This window comes from Aythya marila, assembly GCF_965140915.1.
Source record: "Aythya marila genome assembly, chromosome: 1".
Lineage (NCBI taxonomy): Eukaryota > Metazoa > Chordata > Aves > Anseriformes > Anatidae > Aythya > Aythya marila.
In genome coordinates, this window is record NC_139042.1 from 70607062 (window position 1) to 70624210 (window position 17149).

The window sequence follows — 17149 nt, forward strand, 5'->3', positions numbered from 1 at the left end:
ACACACGATGGTTCTCCTGAAACTGTTCGCAGCCACTTTCTGTCACGCCTATGGAAACCCCCACAGCCTATAAACAGCATCTCCTCTTTATTGCTTTCTCTTTCGCTCAACTTCACCCCTCTGGGCATCTCGTCCTTTTGGTTCCTACCTTTGTCAACCTGTTCCATGTCTATTCTGTATCTCCCGAAAATTTGGGGATGATTTAGAGGAGTGTTGGTCTACAAACAGCAGTCTGAGCTGTGGCACTGGGACAGCCGAGGGAAGTGGCTTGGCGGCTGGATGTTAACCAGCTCTGCCCACTGCCACCCCGCCAAGTTTCGCTCTGTGCAAGAGTGTGGCTCTTCCTTTTTCCTCTGCAAAGCTGAGATAGTGAAGCAGGGGTATCTGGAAGATACGCCCTTGCGTGAAGAGGCACGGCACGGCAGCAGCCTGAATTTTCCCTTGTCCTGGCGGCGGTGTGACCCCAGAGCCCCACTGCAGGTGACCCCCTAGGAGGGGTGACGAGAGGCCCTGCGGGCACCCTGCTCCCAAAACCGCACCGAGGCTTTGCGTGTTTGCCTCCCTGGGGCACTCCCTCCCTGCCTCACCGCCTGCCTGCTTCCACAGGACAGCTTTTTGAGGCGCTTGCCGGCATAAATAAGGGTGCATGCCCAAACTGCCTCACGGATGCGAGACGGGCAAGAGGAGGAAAAGAAACTGAAGAACAGAAACTGTGAGAAAGGGGCGAAGCAGCAGACACCTCAGGTACCACTCATATATTTTTAAGACTTTTTATTTATTTTTTTTCGGGTTTTAACGCCCTCCCCGCTGCTCCCTTCCACCCCCAGCCGGCCGCGGGCTCCTCCCGCCCCTCCGCCACCTGCACGGGGCCTGCCCCGGCCCCAGCCCCGGCCCCGGCTCCAGCCCCGGCCTCGGCCCCGCCCGGCCCCGGCTGTGCCCGCGGCTGTGCCGGGGAGCCCGGGCAGGCCCCGGGGAGCGGGATGGCGGCGGTGCCGCTGCTGCGAGGAGGTGAGGGGCTGTGGGGCTGTGGGGCTGTGGGGCTGTGGGGCTGTGGGGCTGAGGGGCTGTGGGGCTGAGGGGCTGTGGGGCTGAGGGGCTGTGGGGCTGAGGGGCTGGGGGGCTGAGGGGCTGGGGGGCTGAGGGGCTGGGGGGCTGAGGGGCTGGGGGGCTGGGGGGCTGGGGGGCTGAGGGGGGAGCCGCCCGCCCGCCCTGCTGCGGGAAGGGGGCACGGCTGCGGGCAGGGCAGCGCCGGGGTTGGGTTTTGTCAGGGCGGTGGTCTCAGGCACCCCGGGGGGGTTTCCGTATTTTAGGGCACGTTTTGTTTTAAAGTGTCATTATTCTGCGCTGGGACTGCCCCGGGTCGGGTCGGAAAGCAGGCAGCGGCTCTGTGGCAGCAGGGTTAGGGCAGCGCTGTGTGGCACTGCTGTCAGGCTGGGAGCTGGGAATAAAGACACTGTGCGGGGGAATAAACTGTGAGATTTACTTATGGTTATAGCTAAGGGTTGTGATTTCGTTCCTGCAGGTTAGTTGTGGTTTCTCCCTAAAGGACGTGCCCCCTCGCCTCGCTGACACAAGGTACGAGCCGGGAGCCGGGTGTGGGGTGCGCAATGAGGGGCTGTGCTGTGCTGTGCTGTGCTCGGGGCAGAGCCTGGTGTGGTTGCTTTTTTATGGGGTTTGAGCAGCAGGACCACAGCACGGCTTGGTCTCGACATTTCTGTCACTGCTGGCTTCCCCAAGCCCAGCAGGATGCTCCTCACGGAGCGCCCTGGTCCCACTGGGGTCAGGGCAGTGACTGCACCAGCTGAGAGGTCACTGGGCATCCCCTGCGAGGGACGAATGTGGCAGAAACCCAAATCTTTTTCAGCAGGGGTAGCTTAATTTCTGGCTTCTAATGATCTGGGTCCTTGGAGGGTCAGCAGAAAGCTGAGGCTGGATGGAGGAGGAGGAGGGAAGTGGTCTCTCCGCAAGGACTCCCGGCTTGGTGGCTTCTCACTGCCCAACCACCCCTGGGTGAAAGCCCCCGTGCAGCAGAGCTGCGGCTGGTGGAGAGCCGGGGGGCTGTGCCCGTGTCAGCCGTGGCAGTGAAAATACACTGTGGAGAGGGTGGCAGTGGGTACAGCGGGCATGGCCTGGGAGCATCGCTTGTGCAAAGGAGCAGGGCAGCCCCGGGGGAGCAGTGCTGTGCGGTCAGAGGAGCCACAAAATGCAGCAGAAGGGGACGAGAGCAGCAGGAAGCCTCCGCTGGCAGAGCACGGGGTCTGCAGGTGGCAGAAGGCCGGCATGTTATGTTGCAGAGCTGGGAGATGTCTGAGGTGATCCTGCTGAGATTTCAACTTAAATGTGCCAGATGTGGCACGTAGAGACCATTTGCTCATCCATGACAAGGAGATTTGCACTTTTTTAAAAATAAACCCACGGCAGTTTTTCCACTGGCCTTTGCACCGAGCCCATCAAATACCTGCTCTGTGTTTAGCAAGCAGACCAGGGGAGCAGGTTCAAACCACTTCTTCCTTGCTTGCGCAAGGGTCTTGTGCGTGTGTGCGGGTAACCTCCGAGGCAGCCGCTCTTTGCCAGGCGGAAAACCCCAGGACACGTGGGCAGTGTCGCTGCGCTGTCACCGGGCTGCGGCCGCTGGGCACTTCCCTTGGTGGACGGGATCCCGTCCTTATCGTAACTGGGGTGGAAGTACTCAATTAGACCCAGTCAAAGCCACACCAAACGCGCAGCCAGGCAGGTTGGACGAGCGATGCTACGTGCATCGTGCATCAGCAGATGTAAAAGCCAATTGTACCTGCTATGTCTGGTGTGTGCGTAAAGCTTAGGACAGCCATTCCTCACGTTACTTTTCAGATGACCTCATGTGACTGTCAAAAAAATGGATTGTGCTGTGTTTAAGGAAACCACGGGTTCTTCATATAAATAGCACGGCTCGCTTGTAAATGCTGAAGAACCGGCCACCTCCCAAAACAGCCGAAAGAATGTTTTAGGGAGAAACAACCCCGGGACTGAATGTGCAGAGATGCAGCAAGAGGGAACAGGGACGAGTCAGGAGGGCTGGTGCAGCACAAAGCCTGCATGATGCATACGTGGCTGCTGTCTCTGCAGGAAGGAAACATTTACAGTGCCAGCTTTTTGAAAAGGAAATGGAAGGTGTGATGTTATTGCTGGTGATCACTGTGCCATGGTCTAAAAAAGTGTTCCACTACCTAGCTGGGGACAAAAAACAACAGGTAAAGCCTTAACACTAGTGGAAAGAAGGAAGGCTTCACAAACAAAACCCGACCTTCAGGCAACATCCTAGAAAGAAAAAAAATGGCACGAGGATCTCATCCTTGTGTTCTGTATTGTTCAGGAGAAAATAAAGTGAAAAATGAACAGCATAATTCTAGTAGGCCCTAGTGATGAGCTTGATTTCTCACCTGAGTTTCACCTGCTGGCACTCCTGTGTGACTGTTGCAAATTTTCCATGAGATCACAGAGAGATTTATCCAAGAAGAATGCTTCCAGAGTAGCTTTCAGGAAGGTCTGACCAACTGAAGTACTTGTGGTCACAGGCTCAGCAGCAGTGATAAGGACAGACATCAAGAGGTCTTGTCAAAATGGGGTGTAAGAAGATGGTAGTTTTCCTCTGACCCCAGAGGCCAGCATGATGCAAAAATCCCATGTCTGGCAGAGGCAAAGCTCTCGAGGGGCCTGCAGACCCAGCCCCTGCCTGGCCCTGCCATCATATCCCTGGGGGCTGCCAAGGATTTGGGGACAGACAGTGTTTCCCTCTGGAAGCAGGCTATAGCTTGCTGTGGTAGCTGATACAGCCAACGTAGACAGTCATTTCTCCACACTGACAAAGCTGCTCGTGTTTGTCTTGGCTCTGTTTTTCTTTCAGTGGGTCACTTTGCAAGCTCAGAGCTGGATTGTCCCTTTGGCATTGTGTGGGAAGGCAATATTAACAGGAGCAGTGTATCCTGTGCCTGTGGGGCTCTTGACGTTTTGCTGCTGCAACTTGAGAGAAGGGTTGACGTTTTATAGCATGTATAAATACATTCTGCACAGGTCCAATGGCATTAACTCAGCCACAGTGTATGGAATAATTTAGTTATCTTTTTCTTTTTTTTCCTCCCAGGACACCCTATGACATCCTAGAACAGGTACTAATGGAAGGCCCTTTGCAGACCTCCCTTCATGTGTGCCACGAAAATGGCCAGTGGATGTCAGAGTTACCTGAAAAGCTCTGGGATATTCCCCTCTATAACTTAGCTCTTCCAGGTAAAGATTAACTTTTGTCCTGTGATGCTTTATTGGCATGTCACTTCAGCACTGGAACATCCTGTTTGTGCCATTTCGGGATGGCTATATTTATTATTTGGGTCAGTGTGTGGGAGAAGGGCTTGGGGGAGTGTTTGTGTGGCGTGTGCAAGTGTGTGAATATCTTTATTTTGTATTTTGGGGGGTTTCTCAGAGGGGAGGGGAAAAATGACCTCTTGAGGAAAGGGAAGAAAGTGAGACTTCTTTGGCATCAAGATGCACAAGATGATTATGAATCATCTTGTCAGATCAGTGCTAATAATCTGAGCATTTGCTCACCTTGGCCATTTTTTTTCTAATATGTTTTTCTAATATGTAAAACTAGATTTATGCAGTTATGGGTAAATGCACCTGCATTATAGTTGGAGTCCTCCTTGGTACTGCATCCAGACCTGCTTATCATTAGCATTTTTGGGGTCATGTTGCTGGTTCTTTCTGCTGCCTTGAGGAGATTTTTTTTTTCTCATTCTGCCTAAAGAATTTACAGGAGAACCTGTTCTCACTGGCTTGTGGGAAGACTGTTAGCTCTTGAGCACTTTGCCTCCCCAGTGAGAATGGTACAGAAGGACAGTCCAGCCCACATTTTCTCTCACACCTTTAGATGCGACAGTTTGGGTGGAAAGCAGCACAGCATGTGGATGGATGTTTTATGTAGGTTAGAGAATCCTAGGTTAACTTAGCAAAGCTGTATTTAGAGATAACGAGGAAAATCAAGTCTTATCTTCAGTGAGCAGAGCCCTGGGAGGACCTGAGAACTGTGGTGGAGCTCTTCTACCCCTCGTGGAACAGCGGAATATGATTTAAAGTGAAAAGCAGAAACTTACTTCATGGTGACTTTTTGGATGTGAAATTTAAAGTGATGTTAACATCAAAACAAGCACACCTCTCAGTTTTGGATAAAGTCTAAATAAGAGTACTCAGATGTTATAAAGAAAATCTAATTTCTTTTTTAATCAACAAAATAAGAAAATAAGTAACTATCTTATGGCAGAAGAAAGGTCATGTTCCCTTTTTATCTTCTATTCCTCTTGCAAAAGTTGTTCCAAAAGCCAGTATCATGCTCCGTGGTTTTCAATGAAAAGGAACAGTGTTATTTCTAAAGAGCTTTCGCAGTCATGTTTCTTGGTTGAAAGCTGAGAAACTGCTGATGTGTGCTTTTGATTTCCTGGCACTTCTCCTAACAGTGACGTTGGCATTCTTGTGAATGTTTGCTGTTCTCATGAGCAAATCTGCATGCAGAACAGGCAGGCACAGAAGAACGGCTGCAGAATGGCATGAAGCTGCGGCAGGGTCGGTTCGGGCTGGATGTCAGGAAAAGGCTCTGCACCCAGAGGGTGATCGGGCACTGGGACAGGCTCCCCAGGGAAGAGGTCACAGCACCGAGCCTGACGGAGTTCAAGAAGCATTTGGGCAATACTCTTCAGACATGTGGTTTGATCTTTGGGTGTGCCTCTGTGGAGCAAGGAGTTGGAATCAATGATCCTCATGTGTCCCTGCCAACTCAGGATATTCTGTGATTCTGAGTCCATTTTGGCAAACACTGTACAATTTTTCTGAGCACTGCAGGACACGTAGCTTGGGAGGTTTTGTTGCTTCTCCAGCTGACCTGCAAAACTCGTCCAGCCCAGGTCAGAACAAAACAAATTACGACCAACCAGGTCAGGACAGCTCTGGCAGGTTGTCAGAGGGAGCAACGTCTGGGGGAAACTCAGTTAGGAAACGGAAGCTGTTTGACCTCCTCACAGAAGCCAGGCCTGTCCGTCTGGTCCCTAGGACATGGTAAAGGTGTCACAAGCCAAGGGGTTCCCGGAATGGGATGGCTGGGCTCGTCTCAGATAAAGAAGACAACAAGGCACTCAGGAAACCTGAGAAAGTGTGTTCTGAAATCATGACAAGGAGACAGAGGCAGCTTTCAGAAGCTGGTGCTGTGTTGTGCCAGGGTCACCACGGTGCTGCAGGGGATGCCGTTTCAAGTTTCAAAACTGCATTTTTATTTTATTTTTTTTTTTGCTACCTCACCGTCTTTGCACTGTATTTGTTGCACCATGGATATGCCATCTTCCTCTTATCACTGTAACCCACTGACATCACAAGAAGACTCCTAAATGAAAGGTTATTATCCGCAGGCTGGTTGGCATCAGCAGATGCAACACCCATGGCTGGAATCCTGTTCCCTTCTCTCAGACTTGGATTTGGTCCATGTGGATTTAGTGGTTTGACTCCTACATCTTTTAGGGCAAACTTCTTTGACTGCCCTCATTGTCAAACTTCCCTCTGCAATAATCTTAGTTTGGGTGCTTAAAGCAGGAAAATAGAGGCAGAAAGCAGATTGTGAAGGTGAAAAATAGTGAGACATTAAACTATTTCTGACCATTTTAAATGATTTTCTCTGTTTCAAATACAAGCCTGTCCTTTTCCTTTGGCTGCTAGAAGTATTGCCATTGGCACCAGTAAGACTGACCTTTCAAGAAGCCATCAAGATGCCAACTGCTGCTAGAAGCTCCTAGCATCAGTGAACGCTTTGACAGAAGACTTCAAAACCAAAATGATATGCAAATTCCTTGCAGATACTCTGTAAAGATCCCAGCAAATCACTTCATGGAGTTGTTAGCTTATTGATGTTTTTCAAAATCAGAAGAAATAATGGAACAGAAGAAGCTAGCAGAAACGCTGGCTGCCTGTACTGAAGAAAGCGGACATAGAGGTTCATCTAAATATGATGCAAGAGCTGTGTCAGGCTTAACATTTCTTGGAAGTCAAACATTTGGACAGGCTGTACTTGACTCTAATATGTAACTTGTAATTCTCTGTGCTGGAAAGAGGTAGTTCTGAAGTCCCTAAAAGGTGGATCCTGCCCGTCTGTCACATGCAAACTTAGATTAGATTTGTCTCTGAAGCCTTCAAGCACTCATGCTTTGTTCAGGGAGGCATTCTTACCAGATATTTAAGACACAAATGCTTGAAGTGCCAGATTAGGAGTTGATCCAATCAAATGTGTAAGAAAGTGAATTTCAGCTTTCAGGCATGGTTCTGTATAGTTTCATGGGCAAAGGTGAGGGGCATGGGCATGAAATCCTGAACAAGTCTGAAATCGGGACAAATTCCAAATAGATTCAAGGAAAAGAATTGCTTCAGGGAAAAATATTGACAAGTCTCAGTGCCCTCCCCTCATGAGGATTTCGTGCTGTCAATGTCAGGTGGGCGATCTCTGTAGAAGAGCCCACCTTTTGACCATACCTACATGGGCAATATACGTACCTACAAGCAATACACAGGTATGTTTTGGAAATGAGGTGGTGTGTCAGGCGTGTGCCTGCAATATAACCATGTCTCGTGGTGTTTGAGTAATTAAGAAATGACATTCATTTAACATTTACCTTTGTATTCCACAGGGAGTCACGACACTATGACATACTGCTTGGATAAAAACTCGGCTGTTAGTGGCAATGAATCGAAGCTGGTGGAGCTTTTAAATAAATTTATGCCCTGCATTGTACGCCCGATCATTATGAAGTGGTCTATAACACAGGTAAGAGTTGTCCAACGCTCCCAGGCCTGAACAAATCTGAAGTATGTGCTGCTGTGCTGAGGGGGTCATGATCTCCCACACAGCAATGAGAGAACAGAACTTCCTGTTTCTACTCCAGCCTAGAAATCCGTGCTCTCATGAAATACCTGTGCTGTACGTACCAGATCTTTTTTTATTTTTACTTTATCTTTGCAGGGAAAAATCATTCGGCTTAGGCAGGGAGGATTCACAAAGATGTTGCTTAAAACTGACCACTTGTTACTAGAAACCCATCATCCTTTTGGCATGTTTATTGTTATTGTTAACATTTAATATAAGCATTATCAAAGGAAGTTAGTAAAAAGGTTTTTATTTTCTTGCACTGTGTTCAGAAGGTAATCCCATTGTTTGTACTATCACTGTTGTGTGAGGTGTCTGTTGTTTTCCCTTGCTTTATTGTGTAAATATTTCAGTGAGCGGCAAAGACAAAACTATTGTGTAAGGGAACTTTTACCATTACAGATTAAGAGAATGAAGGTCTGACACCTCACATAAGGTTTAGTTCGTTTTTTAAAATGACTACACTTTAAGGTAGCAGTTATCTCTTGCTGTTCCTCACAAACGCCCGTTAAAGACAAAATTGGGAATCATAATTTAAGTTAGAGCTTTTGAAGATTTTTCTAAAGAAGAGGCTTTGCTGGCATCAAAGAGGCACCAGAAATCCTTTCACTTTTGTTCTTTTAGAAGGAGCAGTTCATTATTAGTGAATTAAAACTGAATAATTGATAACTGGCAATGATTATGCCTAGGCTCCTTGTGCTGTGCTCGAGCAGCCCTGGCACACGGGAGGCTTGGACACTCCGGCTCACCACGTAAGTCACAGATTGATGTGCAAGGTCACTCGCTCGGCGCAGCGCCTGTTCTCGAGCTGCTCCTTTGCTTTGTGACTTAAGCCCTTGTCAAATTCAGAAAGCTCCTGCCCTGCTGGCTGATGAGGTGACCCTGGAGGGGACAAAGAAGCTCCACACACCTTTGCACTCATTTTCTGGCCCGAGCCCGGCTTGCTGAGCGGGAAACGTGCCGCGGTGCCCAGCCGTCCCTGCAGGGAGGTGACTCCACCCGTTGGTATCTGGAGCACCCAGATCAAGGAGTCCAACCAGTGGTAGGGCCCACGCGTTCCTGGATGGCCCAACGCCTCGGAGCTGCCTGGATTCAGCCCTGGCTGTTCTGTTTCTGTTTCAGCCCCGGTGCCCAGGTCTCGGCTGCACGGTGGCTGACGCTGGGTGTGTGATCTCCACTTGTGCTCTGGATGCCTGGCGTGAGGCTGCAGCACCAGGCAGCATCGCTCCACAAGGCCTCCTCTTACATTTTGCCCTTGGGGGCAGTATTTACGGTGTCTAATTGAGTATCCAAATGCAGGTGATGAATTAAGGAGCCAAATCTCTCTGGTTTTCCCGTGCAGCCAGTGGAAAGGAAGAAGTTTCTCCAAAGGACAGTTCAGAACAGCTTATTCTGGTGCTCTTTCTGGCCACAAAGGTTATATATGACCTACAACCATATACTTCCCCATCTCCAGTGACCCCTGGGTCTCTCCCTCAGCTTCTCCAGCCTGGAGGAGACCGAGCAGGCGTGGAAGTTGCTGCTGGCAGCTCCTGTGGTCAGAGGCACCCCACTACTTGCACCCCGGGTCACACAGGGCTGCTCCCCAGCCCTGCAGCTCAGGCACGGCCAGGGGAGATGAAACTCCCCTCCTAGGAGCAGAAAGTTGGATGGTGAAAGCCAGGCAGGGTGAACATCCCACTATCTGTCTGAGCTCTGTCCAGGTGCTAATGCCACCGACGTGGCTCATCGGGCACAACACCTTGCATTGGTTTAGTTTTGCTGAAGTCTTTCAGGCCTAAATCAGTGCAGAGTATTTTTTCTGAGACCTGAAAGTGTTGTCCATACGAGCAGGTTGAACTGAGACAAATTAGTATTTAAGTGTATTAATTTGAGTTGCTTCTATTTTCTTAATGAAAGAGTCTCGATATAGATAAGAGATGTACCATTTGGGATTTTTTGCCCCAGAAACTCAGCTTTATCACATGTTCCACTTAGCCCTCAAAGTCAGTAGGGGAGGTCCAAGAGAAATTTAAAATAGAAGGGATCCTCTGTTTTGTAGGACTTCTGCAAGTTGATACAAACTTTTTTTTAAGAGACTTTGCCCTAATAAAAAAGAACAATAGCTAGTATTTTTTTCTATTCTTGTTTTTCCTTCTGTTGAGGATGAGTGAGCTCCGCAGAGACATCCGTGGTGAAGTCTTTGATCTAACAAAATAAATCCAGAATTTCGAAGGTGCTGATCCTGCAGGTTTTGTTTATACAAATAGTCTTGTGAACAGTGATCGTGTATTTATGCACAGGTTAATGAATCTTTGACTTTCAGAACACGACAAATGCAGAGGTCTGAAACTAATCTAATCTGTGTCTGGGGTGTATTCTGCAGGGAAATCAGGATCCCTCTTGTCAGATAGTAAAATAATACAAATTGTGACTCGGTGCCTTACAGCACCATCTTAAAGATGAAAGACCTGTGAAAAATGTCGCAGGGCTAATTTGATACACCTCTTCCAGTTATCTAATCTAAAGAAACAGATCCCTTCCAGGCTCTCGGGACCTTTGTCTTCTGTTTCACCCTTCAGGTACTGACTGTGACGGAGCAACTTGAGGCCGGCGTTAGATACTTGGACTTTCGGATTGCCCACAAGGCCAACGATCCATCAATGAATCTGTACTTCGTGCACATGGTGTACACGACTGTTGTTGTACAGGTATTGTCCTTGCCTTCAGAATGGCTCTACGCACAGTGCTGCTTGTTTTGTCTAAGAGCCATCACAGTCTGAAAACAATGGCCCAAGGTCTTCTGAATAGGTTATTTGTTTTCCTAACGTGAGGACCTCAAACTAGAGAAGGTTGGCAGGGCAGGTTACTGGGCTGGAACATTTCAGCATCAATCTGGAACTGCTGTGCCTTGCTCTCTACCACCTACCCCCATAACATGTGTTTCTGGGGTTTATCTTGTGTTGTCCCAGGATGCTACCTAGGGCTGTCCCATTTCCCTGATAAGGACAGGCATTACTAAAAAGGAGAAGGTATTAAAAGCCTAATAAAATCACAGAAACTTTTTTTTTTTGAGGAAAAAGTATTTCCCTGAAAGACAGAGAGACTCGAGTCTGGATCCCATGATCAAATTACTGTCAGCTACTGTGGAGACACTGCTGTGAGTTGCTCTTTTGCATGTGCTCTCTCACTGTGGACCAGTTCACGTCTTTCTTAGCTGGCTGTGCGTTCATCTGTGCCTGGCTGTACAGATCCCAGCAAATGCAGCTTCAGTTTGTAGCCTAACTGCCTAAACTTTGGTTTCATGCTTCATATTGGGGGTCTGGACCCTTCATGTCATGGCATGCTCGAGCAGACAGTTAGATGTAGTGCCTGCCCACCCTGCTAGTGACAGGTGGGCTCCAAGAAGTGTCATTGCCTGTAACAACCAGTGAGAACAGGTCCTGTTTCAGCAAGTACAGAGCTTTCCCCTGTTTTCCAGTTTCCCACTAACACAGTGTTTGCCCTTAAAGAAGCTTGGGAAGATGGGTTTACTGCTAACCTGCCTCTAAGAGGTAGGAGGTTCGTGGGTATTATCAAAATATAAAACTGCTAAGTCTGGTGTGTTAGACCCACATCCAGAGCAAATCATCACGGACTTGCAGAAAGGTTTTCCTGGGCTGCTTCTCTCTGGAACATCCTGTGGGCTGTCAGATGTCCATACTCCAAAACCTATGCTGATTTTGTGGTTCTACTTCACAGTCAATGCTCTGCTTGTTTTACTTCTTTCCCCAGGGTAACATAAATGATTTGCCATGACTATCTCTTGTAGGATATTCTGTGGGAAGTGTTAAAGTGGTTGGAAGCTCATCCGCAGGAAGTTGTTATCTTAGCCTGCAGGAATTTTGATGGATTAAACAAGAAACTTCACTGTCATCTTATTGCCTGTATAAAAGAGATTTTCCAGTGTAAGCTGTGTCCCAGAAATGTAAGTGTGAGATTTTTTCCCACCTTTTTTAAAGGATGATATATTACAGTGAGGCCTTTGGTTCAGAATTGTCATATGTTTTCTGATTGTGCTGTATTTTTAAACTAGGAAACATTTGCCGCATCAGAAATAGGTCTTTACTTAATAAAATTGAAGAAATATAACAAACCTACATCCCTTAGTGTGGAGGAGGGAATTAAATTGGACTGTCATGTCCGTTGAGTTGTGGGATAACAGTAGGGGACACAACAGTAGGGACACAACTGCCACCCACTGTTCTGACTGATTTTTTGAAGAAGGGTTGTTAAAAATACAGTCCAGACTATGGCAAGGGCTTTCAGTCTCAGGTGGAGATGTCTGCCTTCTGAGCTGATGGGATTCAGATTACCTTACAGAAGTCTTTTCACAGCAATAATTACAAATCATTTTGATGCTATACGTAGCATAAAAATCACGTAGTTTAGGTTGGAAGAGACCTCTAAGTCACCTAGTCCAACCCCAGCAGGCAACTGGGCCAACTTCCAAGTTGTGTTGGGCCACGTCCTAGCAGCTTTCAGTCACCCGACCCTCCAGAAAGGCTTTATATTTAATAATCAGAATTACTTAGTATACTATATTTCATAAGTTGAGATTTTTAGCTTCCCCTTCTTTTTACAAGGTGTGGGAGCTTTTAGCAGTTAAACAATTAACATTTCAAAGATGCACAGGAACAGAGGGTTTTCTCTGGAGATGTGAGGGGTGCAGGATAATGATGACCCTGTTTGCGATTCGAATTAATCCTTTGAAGCTGGTGTGTCAGTAAGGGCTGACTATTACCACTTCAAAGCATTTTGCATGGCAGAGTTAAAATAAAACAATTCTCAGCAAAATTAGGGGATTCTGAATATTCAGGCCTCCACTGAATAACTGAAGACCTGAGTGACATTGTTTTATTGTTTCCCCAAATACCTTGAGTGTGTAAGTCGTGGATGAGCAGAGCAACGCAGGAGAAGACAGTCAAATTTACTTTTGGGTCAGCTCCAAAACTAAAAATAAAAAAAAAATATATTAACTGGGAGAGGGGCAAGTTGTTGCTGATAGTTTGTTGAAGGAAGGTGATGGTTTGAGATTTTGGTTTCTTCACCTGGCTGGAGAAAGAGAATGTTTCTGAGCTGTGTCCAAGCAGAGGGAGGACAGGGAGCGGAGACAGGAGACACCAAGTATTTCCCTCAAGCAGGATCGTTTCCAGGGGGCCTGTTACCAGCACAGCAGAGCTTGCCATTTCTGCAGGTGACGCCTCTGCAGGTTAGGTAGCTGTGGGGCTTGTCAGAATCACAAATTCAGAATTAACATCAAACAGCCTTGTGCTTGCTCACTTATTTTAAAATCACCTAACATCTACTGTCTCTCAAGACTGCAGCTCTGGTGTTGAACAAAAGTAAGCGTCAAAGCGTTTATGAAGCTCTAAGCAGAGGTCTGCATGTAATACTGGCACAGGCCACAGTGTGACAACATTACTTTGTGTTTAAAATTGTAATTGCCTTAACTATTCAAGGTGTCTTCCTTTGATCTGGATTATTAGGGTTTAAAAATCCCTTGTCAGACATCTGCAGTTTCATCTTTGCTTTGTTTGCAAAATAAGCACCTGTGCTCGAGTATACATCTCTGGTACCCCCTTTAAAATAAAAAAATAAAAAAGGTTTGAGCTTTAGAAAGGCAGCTGTAGTAAAGCAAAGGCTTCTGTCAACCACAGATTTTGTAGCTCATGAGTGGCTTGTATCTTAATTTTGCAGTATTTTCTGATCTAATTGGGGCTCACACTCTCTCTTGGATGAAGCCAAGAGGGATTTCTATGTTCATTCAACCCCTGGCTTTCTTCAAAGACTTGCATTAAAATTTTTCAACTTTGTTTTTTATTTTAAGTAAGAAGCTAATTGGAACATCCTAAAGCCACCAATTCCTCTTCACAAACAACAGACACAGCTTTTAACCACCAACGTTCTTAAAAAAAAAAAAAAGAAAAAGATGCCTGTTAAAATGTTGGTTTCAAAAAATAAATAAACGGAGGGCTGTTGAGTCAGTTTGTGACTCAGCTCTTGCCTTCTCTCAATGCAGGATGACCAGGGCATCCCAATTTCTGAAACAATGCCCTTACAGAAATCAGAATTAGTATCTTTCTTACCTTTAGCCTTACTGAGTCTGAACACTCAAGTTTTCATTAAAGGCTGTGGCAAGAAATTTGGGTCTGTGTGGGACAGCTGCCCAAACTACTGCTGCTTCTCTGCATCTGTTTTCCTACAGATGGGTGTGGGGCTTTGTGTTCCTTGTCACTCCTTGTGCAGAACAGGCTATGTCTTCCTCTTGCAACACGTTTTCAGTTTGTAATCCATCCAGAGCTCCACCTGGCTGCAGGGTGAACTGCTTGAACCAAATCTGAGCCTCGCTGTCTAGGCGATTCCACGCTTTGGTATTTGAACTTTGGCAGACACTGCTCTTGTTGGCTCACAGCTCCCACTGACTTGCACCCGGCCGTGATTTCCCCTAGGTGGTTCCGACGCTGCGGACCATGTGGCAGCAGGGCTACCAGGTCATAGTCTCGTATGAAGAAGTCGTGGAGGTGGAGAAGCACTGCGAGCTGTGGCCTGCCATCCCGTACTGGTGGGGGAACAGAACTTCCACTCACGCTCTTATCCAGTACCTGGAGCGCATGAAGCGGATGGGCCGGCCAGGTACGTACGGGAGCTGCTGCAAAGAAACAAGAGGCAGGTATGGCAGTGCAACACAAACAGAAAGAGTAGGTTGGGAGTTCACAGGGGTGAGGGATGTCACCCCGCTGGGCATGCTGCATGCTCTACACTCACACGGTGCTGAGTGCTCTCGCCCACCCACGAGGGAGTGCAACATGCATGTCATCTTACCTGCTGATGTAAATGCGTGCGCAAGTGCACCTACGTACATAGGTTATGTCACTGCAGCAGCTGCTTCACCGGAGTGATGGTGGAAAAGAACCAAGGGATGATGAGGGGAAGAACTGCTTGAGAAGCATACTCCTGATCCAAAGGAAAATGCTTCTGTAGATGCACCGTGTGTTCTCACATGTCACGTGGGAAGTGTAGTCAGCTGGAAGCAGCCCTTGTGGAAACACACCTTACAGAGGGAGACTGGTGGGTGGAGAACATTGAGCCTGCAACAAACACTTGAGATGGGTTTAACTGAACTGGGATGGTTCAAGGAATGAGCTGGGTTTTAGTTAATTGTTTGGTGTGGCATACAGCAGCAACAAACGAAGACAGCCCACTGAAACACTTCTAGGTCTGTGAAACAATCTTAAGTTAGCAATTTAATGATTCCCAGCAGAACTAGACCTGGAGTTAATGCAATGCCGAGCGGTTTCTGTTCTCCTCAAAGGAATATTTAATGTGTCACCTTTTGATTTTTGTTTCAGAAAAATTCTTTGTTGCGGGCATTAACCTTACTGAAAATTTAAGATACATTCTTTTACACCCATTTGGCTCACTGAAGGAAATGACACTCCGGAGTCTTCCATGCTTGAAAATCTGGGTGAGGAAGCAGTATCCAGGAACGCAAAAAGAATGTATTAACATCATTGCTGGAGACTTCATAGGAAACGATGATTTTGTCAGAGACGTGATAGAACTTAACACAAAAATTAATCCTCCATTAGACTGTCACAGCAAAAAAGCAGGAACAAATACCATTTCATTCTCAGCTTTATAATCTTTGAAAAGCTGAAAAGACTTTGTGTGCATTGAGAGTTTCCTGGTTTAAACATCTTGGACTACATAAAGGTCCAGTTAACTTAAACCAGGGATGTTTTAAAAACTCATTAAGAGAAGTGCTCTCAAAATCATCAGGCTTTCAAAGTGTTTTCATGAAAAAGAGAGCAGGAAGATCTTGCTGAAGTCTCTAGAGAACTGTTATGTGGGTGTAATTTACTTAGAGGTGCTTAGATTCTGTAGCAGCTGGCAATATTGGAAATCTCAAGAACTTACTCCTATTTTATTTTACGTCCAAGTAAGAAGAAAAATATAATGTCACTAGTTGCACAAATTGTTTTGTAATTTTATTTTTCTTGGAGTTTAAAAGATACTCTGTGCATAACTGCAACCCCAATTCTCAGTATTTTATCAGTGTGAAACTGACTTGTCTGTTTTCATAGACTGTATTAAATATGCAATATGAAAATGTTAAAAATATTTTTGATATATGAAAGATAAGGTACTGACACACTGCGGTTGTGTGCTGAGTTGTGAACCATTTTACTAGCAGGGTAGTCACAACATTCCTCACGATTTGTGAGATATGTGCATTGGAACACTTTCATTATTATCATTCATGCCCCTTCTGCAGTCGCTCCAAAGATACCAGAGCCAGGCTCCTGGACAGTTTTGTCTGCTGCAGTAAAATGTGTTTTATTAGGAGCTGCCAAAATACCCTTTACGCTGAAAATAAACACATATGAAACTAATTTCTAATCTAAACTCAGACTGCTTTAAAAATACAGTTCATGAGCTTGTCGCGTTTGAGGTTTCACAACTGGTCTTCCTTTATTAACATATTTTTGTAGCGCCATAGTCATATTTCCTCTCAGTAAGTATTCTTTGATTGCGTAAATGCTGTTTTTATGCTGCTTGGCACTGTAAATTAATTCTATTTTTCTAATTTTTAAATGGACTGTGCAATAACTGATGATCATGAAGGTAAGAAAAATGCCAAGTATCAGGGCTAAAAGAAAACAGGCATTGTATAAAGTTCACTATGCAGCTTCATCAATATACCTCACTTTTGATATGCACTTTACATGTAAAAGCTGAGTTCAGGTGTCTGGCAAGATGCTCATGTTTGTAGTAGATGGTTGCATAACTCTGAAATCAACTGCCACTTGATACCAGATCAAAGTTAACTTTGACTTCTAGGAATGAAAGGCCAAGATGCTCACTCCTCATCTCATGCAATCTTCCACAATTGCAGATGACATAGGAGTGAAAACCAAACATTCCATTGAGAAGACTTTTTTTTTATGGGCCTTTTAATCCGTGTTCTCATCTCTATTTACTTCATATAGAGCAGTCATTCAGTTTAATTTTTTAAAGAGTCACCACCTGCATGAAGTGTTATTGTAACTCAGAATGTTTTTCTGCCTCTTTTGTACCCTTCAAGTGTCTTGTTACTTTACCTAATAAAACTTGATCTGTTTGTGTAATAAAGACTGAAATAGGAGTTGTGCTTCTCCTTTCTGTGATACTGATGTTTTCTCTTTTAAGAATTGATAC

General features: G+C 46.2%; 1 protein-coding gene across 2 annotated transcripts; it reads left to right on the plus strand.

Moving 5' to 3' along the window:
- Positions 1 to 1526: 1526 nt before the first annotated feature.
- Positions 1527 to 17086, plus strand: PLCXD1 (phosphatidylinositol specific phospholipase C X domain containing 1). Of its 2 annotated transcripts, none has more exons than XM_082771524.1 (7): positions 1527 to 1575; positions 4121 to 4263; positions 7695 to 7831; positions 10492 to 10620; positions 11721 to 11876; positions 14401 to 14584; positions 15301 to 17086. In XM_082771524.1, exons 2-7 carry the CDS (start codon positions 4152 to 4154, stop codon positions 15591 to 15593), a joined length of 1011 nt encoding a protein of 336 aa, XP_082627650.1. In that variant the 5' UTR covers positions 1527 to 1575; positions 4121 to 4151; the 3' UTR covers positions 15594 to 17086. The 2 variants fall into 2 exon arrangements, with proteins under 2 accessions (XP_082627650.1, XP_082627651.1); XM_082771525.1 differs by lacking the exon at positions 1527 to 1575 and adding an exon at positions 3913 to 4011.
- Positions 17087 to 17149: the final 63 nt, after the last annotated feature.